This window comes from Empidonax traillii, unplaced genomic scaffold (genome assembly GCF_003031625.1).
Source record: "Empidonax traillii isolate 1590-97213 ecotype Southwest subspecies unplaced genomic scaffold, ASM303162v1 scaffold644:size547830, whole genome shotgun sequence".
NCBI classification, from domain to species: Eukaryota; Metazoa; Chordata; class Aves; order Passeriformes; family Tyrannidae; genus Empidonax; species Empidonax traillii.
Window position 1 is genome coordinate 90,020 of NW_020955837.1, and position 14,809 is coordinate 104,828.

Consider the following 14,809-nt stretch of genomic DNA (forward strand, 5'->3'; position numbering starts at 1 on the left):
CATTGCCATTCCTATTATCTACTGGAAGTCAAGAGTGAACACTGACACTGTCAGTGAACACAAAGATTGACACTGGAGGTAGTGCTCATTTGACACATGTTTTATAGTGTTTTATTCTGAACAGTAATTAGGTAAATCAGTACTGAACATATGCAGCAGGCAGTCTTTAGATAGAAATGCAATCTGATTACCATGATCTCATGTGTAATTTGAAGACTAGTAATTACAAAGTTAATTTCACTCAAGTTGAAGTCCTTATTTCTTTCTTGTGCTTCAGACGTTAAGTAACTGTAAGGAGTTTCCTTAATGCTGAATCCAGAACTAGAAATGGCAGATAATCTGCACATGTAAAGTGTGGCAATTCCAGTATTAATCCAACTGTGTTCTATCCTTGAATTGCATAACGTTCTTTTTCTTAGGATATATACAACAGGGCTCCTCGTAACTGTGCTGAACTTGTCCCATCTTCCATGTCTGAAGGGAATGAATGAAAAAACGTTACACAGCAGAGTCCAACCTCCCCAGTCTGGGAAATGACATAGCTCAAGCTGAAGAGACTTCTGGGTATAGATTCTGTCACCATGATTTTTGCCTCTGGTGTCCATAGGCCTCAGTGTAACTGCTGTTTCACAGATGCAAATTCTGATGCCAGCCTGAATAGTTTAGCTATGCTGCAGAACTTGGGCACTGTTTCACTGAGCATTGGCAGGGTCTGGTAGGGCACCCCGGACCACCAGAGCGTAGCCAGGTACAAGGGGAGAGTTATCACACCACATGTCCACAATCTTCCTTTTAGGCAGTAGGAATTCAGAGAGTCTGGGTCACAAGGGAGAGTGGTTTGAATAGGGAGCAGGAATGCAGCTCTTCCTCTCAGAGCCCTTTCCAACTCCTGGTCTGTCTTAAATCAGGCTCTCGGTTCATTTCATTTTGGGAAAAAGGTGCCACAGAGGAAAAAATATTCTTGTTGCGAGGCTGGGATACTTCTCAATGAAGTGTTTTTCACAGTGGAAATCCTTCAGCTTAAGGGGATGAAACATAAGTAGATAAACTAGTTCTGCTGCATATGTAGAGTACATTGTATTACCCAGCCAATATATGAACCTTTTAGATTTCCTTTCAAAGATGATTGTCAGGATGACAAGCTTTACAGGAGAATGCACCATCATAAATGTAACTGTGCCTTTTCATAATGAATATGCCCTGCTTAGGGAGAACAGAAACGGCCTGTGAGAATCACATTGCGAGTTTTGTTATGTCTAAACAAAAAGATAAATGGATGGTCAGCTTTAAATTCATCTTTGTGTTGCAGAATCCGATATCCTGGTACCTCTCGGGAGTCGCCACCTTGTTCATTTACTTCCAAGGAGACTTTATGGATGATCTTTGACAAAACCACACCTTTTGTCTCACACATCTCAGAGAAATCTGATGCACTTTCATTGAAGATATTTGTCATTCCCAGGCTTTGCAGAAGTGGCTTCAGGTCGTAGTCACCTTCTATGCTAAACTTTGGAAGAAATACATTCACTTTGGTGTTGGCCATCATGCTGGGATTGGTCCACTGTAATAATGTCTCAGGAGTCAGTGCCTTTTCCAGCTGAAAACGTAAAGGAACAAAGGAAATAAATGAGCAGTCCAAGGAAAGAGAGGGGAAAAACAAAAGACCATTCCTGAACTTCTTTCTCCTATCAAGTCTTCAAAAAATAAAGTCCGAAAGGCAACTTGTGCTTTTCAATTCACAGCTGTAGCATTTAGGCTTAACATACTCTCAGTTACACTGATGCAAGTATCATTTAATCCATAGGACTGGCCTCTAGAAGAAATCTACTGTATGTGCATGCTCTGGCAAGCTTTTGATAAGCAATCACCTCAACAACTGCATGAAGGAACCTGAGAAAGACAGTTCCTACCCAGGTTACACCTGGCCAACTGGCAGAGATCCAAAGTCTTTATTCCTGACCCTGCAGAGTAATAAAATTGCTGCTATTTGCAACAGAAAAATACTCCAAATACAGAGCCTGATCTCAATCAAACATGCAGCTGTTTGAGCAATTTTTTTAATACTGGAAAGTGAGGAAGGCAGAATGTGGGGCCACAATAAATTGCTATCAGGAAAGGCATTTTAAGGTATGTGTGTTCTCTAATTTACTCTGGCATATAAAAGTGTCTTACAGATGCAAAGACAGATTCTTCCTGCCTTTAAAATTTGTGGAGAGTTGCAGCAAAATACAAAGGAGAACTGTGATTATCTGTCTTTTAATCCTTAAATAATTTTATTGTTAATTAATTAGTTCCTTAATGAACTTTGAAGAGGGGTGAAAATATGTTCTAAAATTTTCATAGAGAAATGACATAAGAAATTGCTTTTCTTTAGGAAATGCCTTATTAATTTTCACATTTTTTTTTGTTTCCTTATGCATTGCCTCTAAATAACAAAACCCTTCCATAAACATATAGCATTATAAATGGGCTGTTTCCAAGGGAAGTATTATAGCAATTCTACTTTTTTCTCTCACCTGCTCCAAGCCAGTGGTGTCATCTTCAATTTCTTTGGGCAGCAGAATGAGCATGCTTATATGTTTGTTAAGGCATGGAAGCTCAAGGATGGAAACATTTAAATCTTTTACATATCCCAGGCAAAAAGTAGCTTCCAGATTCATCATCTGCACTGGTTTCGTTTCAGTCTGCAAAACATAGATGAAATAATCTCTCATTCCCTTTAATTCACAATTCAGATGCTGAGACAGAAAAGTTTGCAAGCTTTCCTGGAAGTGGTATATCGAGTTACCACTACAGAATTTGTTGCCTCTCACGAAAGCAGCAGCAAAAGACCCTGTTGGCTTTTTATAGTAGGCAGCTTTCCAAAGAAAAGTGGAACAGAATTCTGTTTAATACAATAGCAACATATTGGGGATGTGTCTTAAAAGAGCAATTTACCTAATATCGATGGCCCTTTGTGCCTTTTTCCCTGAGTGCTACAAACTATACTAAATACAGGGCATCATAATGCCAGTAAGTGTCAAGCACTGAGCACATCTCAACAGTGAAGGTCAAGCTGTTCATATGAATAATTGATATTTCGGTTCAGAAGCTGAAATAGAATAAATTTCAGGCTTACCTAAATCCCTATGACTTTGCTTTTTGTGAATGAAACAAAACAAAACAAAATTCTTTATTTCATAGGGAAGGTTTAAAAAACTGTTCTGTCCACATGGAAACGGTCAAAATTCAAATTCAGTAGAAAACATTATTTTGGAAAAAAATAACCTGAGATGTTTCACTTAAAAATTTTAGTGTTGATTGTATTTTTTTTTTTTTTACATATAACTATTGGTTCAAGAGGCAATTTATTAATATTTTTAGGGAACCTGAAACTTCAACTTTTCTTTTGCATCTGTATATAGGTGTATATCTGTATATACTTGGAGTAGGTGGGGCAACACCTCTGTTGAGGAAAACACAAGGCCAGGCATCTAAGGGATACACTCAAAAAGGTGAAACCACTGTAGACATTTCACTAGCTCTGTGACCACAACAAATGCAGTGTTTCATGCTTCAGTTCTGATGGTCCTTGGATGCAGCCTCTGGTTCCTTCAACCTTTCAATCTCTTGGAATAAGCTACTCATGAGAATGTGCATCTCCTCACAGGCAATGGCTGCTTCTGATCACTTGTACTCAGATCACATACTAACTAGTATGTACTCACTCACAGACTAACAGGACAGTCTGGGACCCTTGCAGTATCATATAGGTTTAGATAGAGTCTAAGAATGCTGTGGTGAAAAATATTTCTCATTTTCTCTTGGGATTTCCTTAGCTCAAAGTTTTCGTCTTCATGAGAGGAAACAGTACTCTATTTTATTTGATTTTTTTTTTTTTTTCAAAACATACCTTGTTGACTTTAAAAGGACATTCTTTGATCTCTGCCTCCGGGAACTTCTTCATCCAGTTTGTGACAAAATAAGCAGCATTAACTAGAAGGATCTGAGTCTCGCCACTTACACTATCCTCATTCAAAATATTCTCCATTTTGCCTGTGAACAAGTTTAGGGTGGTTGTTAATACAACAATACATTAACAGTATATCAATTGCTTTAAGTTAATATGATAGAATTTCACTGAACTAAAAACATTTTTGTCCTGCACGTCACAGAGATAAAAGATTTTATTTCTAATGGAAAATTTCAAAAAGAAGCACTTACTTAAAACTGCAGCTTAATTTTTGATATGGGATTTGGGAACAAGGCACATCTTCCAAATTACATGTTTTGTTGGCTTATATCACATGGAATCAAAAATACGTCTCCTGCATTTTTTCAATATCTTAAAGAAAGTGCTGATTTTTCAGTGAAATTCAACAGGTGTAAGTGAAAAAACATTTGTCATTTGGACAGAAAGATTTGAAGGGAAGTTACAGACTAGCAGCTACTCATTTCTAGACTGATACATGAGAATAAAATTACCAGAATGATAAAAAAATGTTGCTCTGATTACAGTAATAACCAAATACTGCTACAGACTTCAAAAAGAAGATGTAAATGATGTGTCCTCTCTCTGTTTCAGACCTGTTCAAGCACTGCCATAAGTGACCCTGAATTCAGAGCACTGAGGAGGCAAGTTCTGTCTTCGAATTGCACAGGCAGGGCAAGATGGTTCCACATGGACACCTGTGCCAGCCTGGAAGGACCGGACTCATAAACAGTGTTTTCTTATTTGTACCACACGAGGGCAACAGGTGGCAACCAACCCCAGAGCCATCTCTGCTCAGGCTTCCATAGGAAGGCAAGTAAGAGATGCACATCTGCTTGTGTTACCCTTGCTGGCAAAAGGGGGTGCGATGCTAATTAACAGCCTGAAATTCAGAGTCTAGCAAGTACTTCCCATTAAAATAAAGCTTTTAAAGGAGTTAGGGTCTGGGTTCAACGTATTGGTGTCAGAGGTTTATGATGCTCCACAGCCAGGACTTGTCATTCTCCCAAATCATCTTGCTGCAGTCAAATGTGAGAAGCTTTCCCCAAGGCTAATGCACAGTCAGTCTCACATTTCCACCTTCAGAAGTGCTGCAGTAGTGAAATCAGTGATTTCAAAACAGGCTGACGCTGCTAATCCTCATGAATTCAAATAGTAGGTCTAGTCCCACTGCTTTCACTATGTATTTACTTCTAAAGCCATTACTAAAGAAGTGTCATGAGGACAAAGATATTTCTCCAAAGAGGCTAACAGTATCCCCAAGGTTAAGCTGTACTCACCATCAGTTAGCTCTGAAAGAGATTTGTTGATTTTTTGTCGGGTTTCCTCTGTTTTTTCTTTGAACTCCACTAATTCCAGTTCAGATGGAAAAGGCCTCTTTGTGGAGTTGACAAAGTCCTGAAAGATACAGGGTACTAAAGTCATGCTTGGTTAAATGCCATATCCACTCAATGGTTCTTTAAGAGCCTTCAACATCAGCCTCCCAAGCCTCACCATGGCATAGTTGAGGAGTTCATGATAGAAAACTGTTAAATAGCTGCGAGTGACAACCAAGATGCACAGCTGCATCCAGCACATTGCTCCCAAGGCTGTGTTCAGCCCAATGGTGTCACATCAGCAGCTAAAGTAACTTTCATATTGCAGGAGTGACTATGTTGCCAGAGTATGAAAGGATAAAACAACCCTCAGTCCATGCCTAGGTAAGACAGAGAGGCCACAGGCTGCTCCCATCCTGTCTCTCCTCACTAGGAGAGATGCTTTTTGCTCTGGATGGGTATTGGCCTTTGCTGTGTCAGAGGCTGAACAGCAGACAATTATAGCATCACTGAAGCATGCTGAGTTTTCTGAAACATGACTTTTAGGCTGATGTTATCTTTCTTGGGACTCTATTCAATGACAACTTTCGGAAAAAAACCCAAACCAACACACAGAGAATTCTTCTGAGTTTTTTGCAAGGTTCATAAGTTATAAAGCCAAACACCACCTCCTTTATTGTGTTGCTTCAATAGCCAGGCTTCTGCCTCACAGACAGATTAAAAAGCAACAGTTTATGCAGTAATTACTTGGGTGTGTGAACTGGACACACACTTGCACCACCAACTTTTTTTATACTCCTTTTTGCTCATACTTGCCATGCAAAGACTTTGATGTGGCATAGAGGTTATGTTGCATTCAAAACAATCTAGCTACTGACCTAAAGCATATTAATGAAAGAATTAGAAGTACGGTAATAGTTGCACAGTTTGTGATCAAGCAGCAGACTCTTACATCCTCATACAAACTTCTGTGGTAGATGTTCATCATTTGAGTCTAGTCAAGCAACAGCCAAAGTTAAAAGAATTTATTTTAAATAACATTGCACTCTGGCACAAAAATCCATTAATGGGATCATCAAGCAATTCATAGCACCAGCGTTTTCCTGCAGTACTTACTGTGGTAGGATTAAGAGACTTGTCCACAAACAGCCGTTTGACCATTTTCAGTGCAAAGAAAGAGCTGAGTTTGGAAACATCTGAAGTTATTGTTTGAAACCCAAAAGAAACATCTTTGACATCTTTTAAATGGAGTACCTGTTAAACAAACATAGTAAAATACTAAGCATCTTCCTTGTTACCATTATCTAAACATTCGTAACAGTTTAGCAAAAAAATAATGCTTATTTGTGACCAGAGCTGTGGCTTTTTGTATTTAAGCTAATGACAGAGCCTCTCACTGTTGTTATTCAAAAATCATTTATTTATTTGAGATCCTCACATAAATCTAAAAAGCTGATTCTACCAGAACTTTAACCAAAGGAATTTCTTTCCTGTGAGCAGTCCAAAGAAATCAGTAGAGCTGTTCATGCTGGTGATGTGACTTAGTCAACTAAAACTCTGTGGTATGGAGTCATAATGTTTGCACCAAACTTACATTCCCATCCAAAAATATGGAGCTTCTAAGATAGCTAAATGAAGGTTGCAGATAATCTCCTTTTTAGAATTGGGCTACACCTTTAAAAATGCTTGACAAATCATCAAGTTTTCTAACAGCTGTGACTAATATATGACATCACATAACATTTCAGCAAAAACTGATCAGATAACTGTGTCTGTTTTGGTAGACACAGTATAATTGTGAGCAGGGCTGCTGACCCACACATGGCCATCTCCCAGCTCCTAGTAAGGACAAGTCCAGGGAGTATAGGGTTGACCTAAAACTTGCTGCTTTTAGGCACTAGAGGTGAAAGGTTACTGGTTCCTTTATTTGAAAATAACCCTATAAATATGAACTGAACTTTTAACGCCTACTTATTACAGGGTCTTTGATGGTGGTTGTTTCATCACAGGCAGCCTGTCCAATCTCCCTCGTCTGCCTCAAGTTTCTGCATGAGGCATAGCAGGCACTAGTGACCTTCCTTCCCTTTGTACATCACTCCTGCTCTTTCTCTCAGAAGACACCTCTTCCCAGACACAACAAACTGCTGCTCTTTCTAGTCACCCTTCCACATCCTCCCCTCTCCTTGCTCAGTGGGAGCAGAAGGAAATAAACTCCCAAAGACGCAGTACCAGCACAGCTCTCACAGACAAATTCCATAGTCATTTCCTCAGAAACAACTTTCTCAACTTATTTCTTTTTCCTCCAACGGTTTTATTTCTGTGCATGTTAAGTGCAGAAAGCTTCTATGCCTGGGAACTATGTTGGAGGAGAAAGCTACTGCAATTCTCTACCCGGGAGAACTTTTGGTACAAGTTTTTTAATGTTCCAGAGTATAGCTACCAATCTGGCTCCTTTTGTATTTAGTGTTTAAAACCCAAGCACAAAGTCAGGGATGGGCAGAAGCCAGAATAGACATGGAAAATAGGAGATATTACATTTAAAAACATACCAAGCTCTCCTTAGTATCTGAAGTCAGCTCTTTTTAAATACCACTAGAGAAATATGAAATATAAATATGCTTGTGTAATAGAGCTCCACTTGTGGATGTGGAGGCTAGCTTATTATTATGCAATGGTTCAAAGCAAATTACAGAGACAAGTAAAAACAAAATAAGGGCAGGTTAATAGGTTGAACTCTCCCATCAGAAAGACAACACTTGAATTTTGAAATGGTGAGGGAGCTTCAGGGTGCCATTTAAATTAAAAATTAAAAATAAAAATTAAAAACAAACAAACAAACCAACCAACCAACCAAAACAAAACAACAAAAAAAAACCCCTCTAGAGTTAATTTTTTAATTTAAATGAAAAATACTGTTTAAAAAAATTTGCAATGCCTACAAGATCCATCCCTGAAAGTGTTCAAAGCCAAGTTGGATAGGGTCCTGAGCAATCTGGTCTAGTGGAAGATGTCCCTGCCCATGGCAGGGCCCTTCCAACCCAAACCATTCTATGGTTCTGTGATCTTCATGGACATTCTGCAGTATAGCTCTGTGAACAGTTCAAGCTTCACTGTAATCTGTGGCATAAGTAGGGGCACAGAAGGCTGTGCTTGGGGGTACTATCGGTGAATGAGAAAGTACAGGGAGGGAAAATGCATTCAAATATGTAGAAACTTTCAGAGCCAGGTGATAATCAGCATACAAATGCATACTGAATTTGCATCTCATCCACCTTTAGATAACTGCAGAAACCATGGGGACCCCCACTGGGATAAAAAGGAATAGATCCATCATTGCTTACACAGAGGCAGTAGAAGAGGCTGGAGGGCTGACTCCCTATACCATAGAGTGAGCTTGATAAACTGATTTAATCATGACTGCCACGCTGCATCATGGTACTGGAAACTCCTTGAACAAAACAAGCTTTTTGTGAGGAGAAACACAGCTGAAATTGTGCCCCTTCTGCTGCATCGGCCTTCTCTCAGCAGCTTTGCAGGAGAAAAGGGAAATGACAATGACAGGACTGCTACGCATACTTGCTGCCGACAATGGCAAAATTCTTTCCAATTCTATAAACCCTAAGTGTTTTTGAATAAAAAAAAAAACCACACTTATCCAGAAAATGCAGTGATTTTGACTGTGTCTTGCAGCTAGAAACAACTGTGCTAAAAGGAGATAAGGCTTTAATGCCATTCTTAAGGACCTTGCCATGCCCCCTTCTGCCTTCTACACACTTGAAAAGCTTTTTCTTTTTGACAGGTTTTGTCTTCTGTTGTGTGGGGTCATGGAGTGTGGAACCGTTCAGGAAATTCAGAGGGGTGACTTGAAGTCTGGCTTAAAGGAACCAGACATCCAGGAGAATATTTACATCAATAAATAAGAGAGACACCTACAACTGCTGTATAATTTTGCAGCCACAGAACAGGTTGCTGACAGTTTACCTGTTTCATTTGGTCTGCAGTATCACCTTTCGTAGCTTTATACGCCAGAGCCAGAGAAGTTGAGGTACACAGTGGGGAAAAAATAATATTGGCTGTTTTGTCCTTCTCACATAGTTTTTTGAACATATCAACCGCAAAGGCAGTGTTCGCTAATTGCAGAGCGTCCATTGTCATCCTGAAACAGAAAAGGAAAAAGAGAGATAACTCAGGCTGTAATTCTAGCTCCTGGGCAAGGGGCTATGCCAAAGAACTGAAAGAGGCTGGGCACCAGTATCTGAACTGGATAGCTTGAACTTTCAAGGAGAGGAGAGGAGAGGTTTAGTAATGGCCATCATCTTTAAGTGACAGCTGGCAATGCCACATTATGTGGAGCCAGTATTACCAGAGGAAATCTGTGTAGGTCAGGGTGACCCAAGCATACTGAGTCAAATTGGATCACATATGAATTTAATCTGTTTTTAATTGATACTCTTAAAATAAATATGCCAACTCAGAAGGCACTTTGCCTATGCTCTGGGCCCTCCTGGCTCTTAGGCAGGCCTTTAATGGTCTCATAACTTCTCCATCTCTTGCTTCATAGCTAACTGTTCATTAAGCTTTAGCTTTGGTACATGTCCTTCTTCTAAGGATTGATTCACCATTCTCTCTAGCCTTGCTGGGAGTCTCCAGAAAGCTGTCTGGTCCTATACGTTGAAATTGTTACAGAAACTTGAAGGCGGCCTTTGAAAACAAATACTGCTGTGTGCCCACCCATCATTTACACTATTTTAACTGAAAATATTTTCCTGGCCATTCTTAATAACTGCAGTTGCCACAGTGCTGTTAGATGATCTGTGCAGTCAGGAATGACACAGGGGGCCCAAGGGGCAGTTGCTGCAGTCCATGCTCTAGGAAAGCCGGAGACTATTCCCATTGTCACGCACTCAAAGTTGCACTTTGGTATAAGCACCTTTGTGTAGATTCAAGCCAACAAGGGTGAACCACAGAATTTCAGTCGATAGCACAAGCCTGGCTTTAGACCAGCAAGTACACAAGAGATGCAAGAGATGACCCCTTAGGCAAAGTGAATTTGGCACTACTCTGCCCTAAATATCATGCATCCCTTAAAAAAAAAAGAAAAAAGAAAAAAAAAAAGACAACTGTTAAAACTGGTGTTAGAAGCTCCATCAAAGCTATTAACAGAGACAGAAAGGAAACGAAAATGACAAAAATTGGGAGAGTCTTCAAAAGGCAGAAGATTTCACAGAATCTAAAAGGTATCTCCAGTATTTACTCCCTCCAGCAAAACCAGCAAAATAGTAGAATAAATATGGTATAGAAAGGTGACTTTAAAAGGGTGTGTTCTTATCCACAAACATACCTATCTACATTTGCATTTCAGACTCAGACACTGATCTAGAGGTCCTATTTTATCCTACTATGCAAAGGAAAATTGATTATTTCTTAGGTTGGTAGGAGGTTTGCTAATCTTTGGAGAAACACCTTAGGGACAGAGATTTCTCTCTAATAATTGACTATTTAATAGTGCAGTCTCAAACATTTATTTACCTAGTTCATAGCAGTTGCAGCCTAGCCAGCAAAGACCTCACCATGTGAGAGCAGAAAGGTACAAGAATACAAAAAGGGGAAAAGAAGGCAAGGAACTGTCTCCAGCAAGGTATCTCTCTTGACCGTTCACTCTCATCTCAGTTTGGAAAGGCGTTTTGAGTTAGAACAATCTCCTCTTTGAGTGCATGTGTCATACTGCCCAAACGTAGCTTTACATCTGACATCATTGTACAGAGATACTGCTGAGCAGCTGTGGTGCTTGACAGTAGTGAATGATTTCCAAATAATCTGTGGTAGTTATACATTTTTATGGAGTAACAGAATGGGTGCATAATTTGCCTGCAACACAGGAGAGAAAACACTTTGACTTACTTGTAAGACCTGTTTGACTACAGAAGGTCTTTTACAAAATAAATGTCCTTATTTTTATTTTAATTAACTTATACATTTTGTTAAGGCAATTGTTTTACTTGACAGCTAGTTTGTTTTGGGCTGAAAGATGCAGTGTAAAAGGTAAGTGAAATGTACTCCATAGTCTAATCAAGTTAAAAAAAAAAGATACTGGCATATAACCAAGGCTTTTTAAGCTAGTGTTTGAAAGGCACACCTTATCAGCCCTGTAGTCTTGCAAAATGTTCTGACGGTTGGTATTTGCAACAAACTGTTTTATAATAAATCCCCTCCCACTGGGGAAAAAAAAAATAATAATTTGTCTGTAAGAGAGCAAACATTAAACATGTTTCACTGAAGAAATTTATCCCCACATAAAAATACAGAGGAGTATGCTTTGTAATATCAAGAGCTTTTGCCAGAACCCTGAATTCAGAATGGGTCTGGCTGGATTTGTCCATCTTCCAGTTGTCTGGTAGTGCCCAGCAGCTGCTTGGTAGAGAGAGATTATCCAAGTCGGATTCCATTTTACAGCATCAGCAGGCAGTGAGCTGATGTCAGAATGAGGTTCAGGAAACACGTCTCAGAGATCTTATGGGTGTAAAGGGAGAACTAAGCGCCAGCCTAGCACTGCAACCATCTCCCTTGTTTATGCAGACACAATTTCTCAGGCATGAAAGCAACTAATTACCAAAAAAGTCAAGCTTGCCAGCAACCATGAGCTCAGCACACACCTTAAAGGAGGAGAGCTTTAGGCAGGACAGCAGCAAAAGGCAGTTAAAACAAGTTTGAAGGACTGAGACTGCTGATGAAGAAGTAACTTGGAACTATGGGCATAGAAGCAAATGTAAACTCATTCTCTAAAATGCCTTCCTGCAATTCCTCATTACAGATGTGCTCCTTCGTGCCTGTGCATGTCTTAAATAAAGTAGCATAGGCTACCTACACTATCTTCACCATTAATTCAATCATTCTCACATGAACACACAATACATTCTTATATTTTGTCTTCTTCTCAATCTCACTCTCTGACCCACCCCAGCCCCAACCCCACCCCCAAACTAAAATGTGAATATCTGGGGCAAGTACGAACTTCTCTGGTATTTCTTACTGAGGAGCTGATGGAAAATTACCCAAGGAACCAAGAATGCGTCATTCAGTAAATATCTACCACTCTCAAAAAGACAAACAATACAAAGAATCTCACATGAGGCATGCAGTGCACCTCAAAAAACTTACTTGTCATGGGGTAGAGTATCATTATTTAGTTCTGGCTGCCATGATATTATTCTGCTTAGGTCTCTGGATCTTCCTTACAGGTCAAAAATCAATGTGCAATCATAACCACTTAAAAATACCCCTTGTACGTTTCTGCCTTAATGTTGACTTACTATGAGCTACCTGCACACTGTTCTTCCTTATGCCAGTTAAAAGCTGTACCACGGCTTAAAAACTCTTCTGACTTCATTAGTGACTCGAATACTATTCAAGTTGGATCACTTTTTATCAAGTTTCAATGTTTCCTTTCAGTGAGAAACAGGACGTATTTCATGGTGAACCTTTTATTTACCTTTGTTCACCCAGTAACTGCCCATACTCTCAAAGTTTCTTTAGTGCAGAATGCAACTCTTTCTGGTAGTGGCAAAGCTCTCCATTCTGGTTTCTTTCTTTTAGTGCTGCTATTGAAATAAGGACCATCAGGGCATGTTGGGGAAAAAGCTTAGTTTCACCCTTAACCTTGAATAAGGGGCTGGATAGCAAAGAATAATCTCTATTCCACAACCTTTTTCAACTGGTCAGTCACTTTTTATTTTCCATTTATTAATGATGTGTGATATTTAAGAGCTCATTACATTCATATTATTGAAAAGAATTTACAGAATTAAATATTACAAAATCTTAAATCTTGTTAAAGCCTTCAGCATCCCAAGCCTTGTGAGTCCAGTAAAGCCAGTTCCAGACAAGTAACAAGGGTTGAGGCTCCCAATAAAAGGAAAGCCCATTAGCTGCCCATTAGCTGTCTCAGAAATAAGACGTAGCTCCCAAGCCAGTAATCACAGGGAACCCTCAAATGGGGAGGAGTCAAAAAATTGAACATGAAATTTTAAAAAGGTCTGCTGCATGGATTCTTGCTGAGTCTCTCCTTTCCCAGGAAAGCGGTATGTCAGCATTTCCAGTGAGGCCCGCGGCACTGGGGCATCTTCTAAGTGCAGGGATCTTGTGATCCACCCAGCTTTGCTTAAAACTGTGACTGTCACAGTGTTACAGAAACACCTTCAGACACATAAGGGAGCTGAAGGATAATGAACCAATTCAGAAAAACCTGATTTAAACTTGTTTATTGGCATAAGACACCATTTTTGCTTAGTCACTCCTGGATGCAGCAACGACAACAACAACAACCCCTGTCCCCCCCCAAAAAAACACAGTAGAGAGGCTTGTTTACTATCTGCTGAGAGAAAAGCTAAATATAGCTTATCATTTAAAAATATAATTACAAGAATAGCAACGTCTGTGTGGAAATGTCTAACAAGTCAAGCTAGCTATATGGTAGGAATAATCTGATAGAGCTGAACAAGTATTTAATTTATTCTTGTCTCAGTTAAGAAGTCCTTCCCTAAGAAGACACCTGTGGCAGATAAAGCGTAGACAGTGCTGGCCATCCAGTTCTGGAGTTATATTGGGTTTATATCTTGGGAGCTGTGAGCTCCAGCACTGTAGTCTCTCCAATCCAAACAAACTTCCACCAAGAGGATAAATTATACAAAACAACCCACACACGTTTCACAAGTGAGGCATTAATATTGAAACTAGATCAAGTGTTTAACATGACCACACTTCAGCTCTTACTCAGCAAATACAAAATATAAAGGAGATAAAATATTTCTGCAAGCCTTTTCTTCTTCTGCAGAAATGACAACTCCCCACCTGGAAAACTACCTGGATAAAAAACAAGGACATAGTTTCTTCTGAACAGACATTGAGGAATGCAAGATATCAGACTGATGTGGGACCAGAGCATCTCATATGGTTGAGGAAAAAGCACTGTCAGCAGTATAGCAGAGAAAGTCACTTCAGGAAGGAAAGAGAAACAAGTCACTGCAATATGCTTTGTTGTACTTCAATAGTCAGTGAACTCTTCAAACTAAGTGGTCATACAGAAAATAAATTTTTAATTACTAGGCTTTAATTCCTGTCCTTCACTTTAAACAAGTGTGGATTAGTCACTTGGTTAATAACTCAAAGCAAACAGAGGAGAGCATACACACCTCTGCAGAAAATGAGAGGAATATTCCTCTGTAACACAGAAAACAGCCCAAATCCTACTTTGGCACAAGGAGCATTTTCATGGCATCATACACAACCTGCTTTTTCTGATATGGGGAAAGCCATTTTCAATAAACCACCATATTTTATTAATTCCTAATACCCTTGATGTCTCACCAGCCAGATCCTATTCACCACTTCCAATGAATCTTTTCAGAGGGGAAGAAATATAGCACAAATTTTGGAATGAAACCAAAACACTGTAGTTTGGGAAGGTAAAAAAAGCTCCTTTAATTCCACATAATATCTACCTTTTTGTGCAAATTCCCTTATCCCA

General features: G+C 39.4%; 1 protein-coding gene across 1 annotated transcript in view; it reads right to left on the bottom strand.

Annotated features, from left to right (window-relative positions):
- Window positions 1-95: 95 nt before the first annotated feature.
- Window positions 96-14,809, bottom strand: part of SERPINB5 (serpin family B member 5) — a 15,469-nt gene continuing 755 nt past the window's right edge. The window contains exons 2-7 of the mRNA XM_027899124.1: window positions 9,268-9,442; window positions 6,403-6,540; window positions 5,251-5,368; window positions 3,893-4,035; window positions 2,517-2,684; window positions 96-1,597 (exon numbers count right to left, since the gene is read on the bottom strand). Coding sequence (XP_027754925.1) covers window positions 1,205-1,597; window positions 2,517-2,684; window positions 3,893-4,035; window positions 5,251-5,368; window positions 6,403-6,540; window positions 9,268-9,441 — 1,134 coding nt within the window. The 5' untranslated portion in view covers window position 9,442 and the 3' untranslated portion in view covers window positions 96-1,204. The remainder of the gene's footprint in view (window positions 1,598-2,516; window positions 2,685-3,892; window positions 4,036-5,250; window positions 5,369-6,402; window positions 6,541-9,267; window positions 9,443-14,809) is intronic.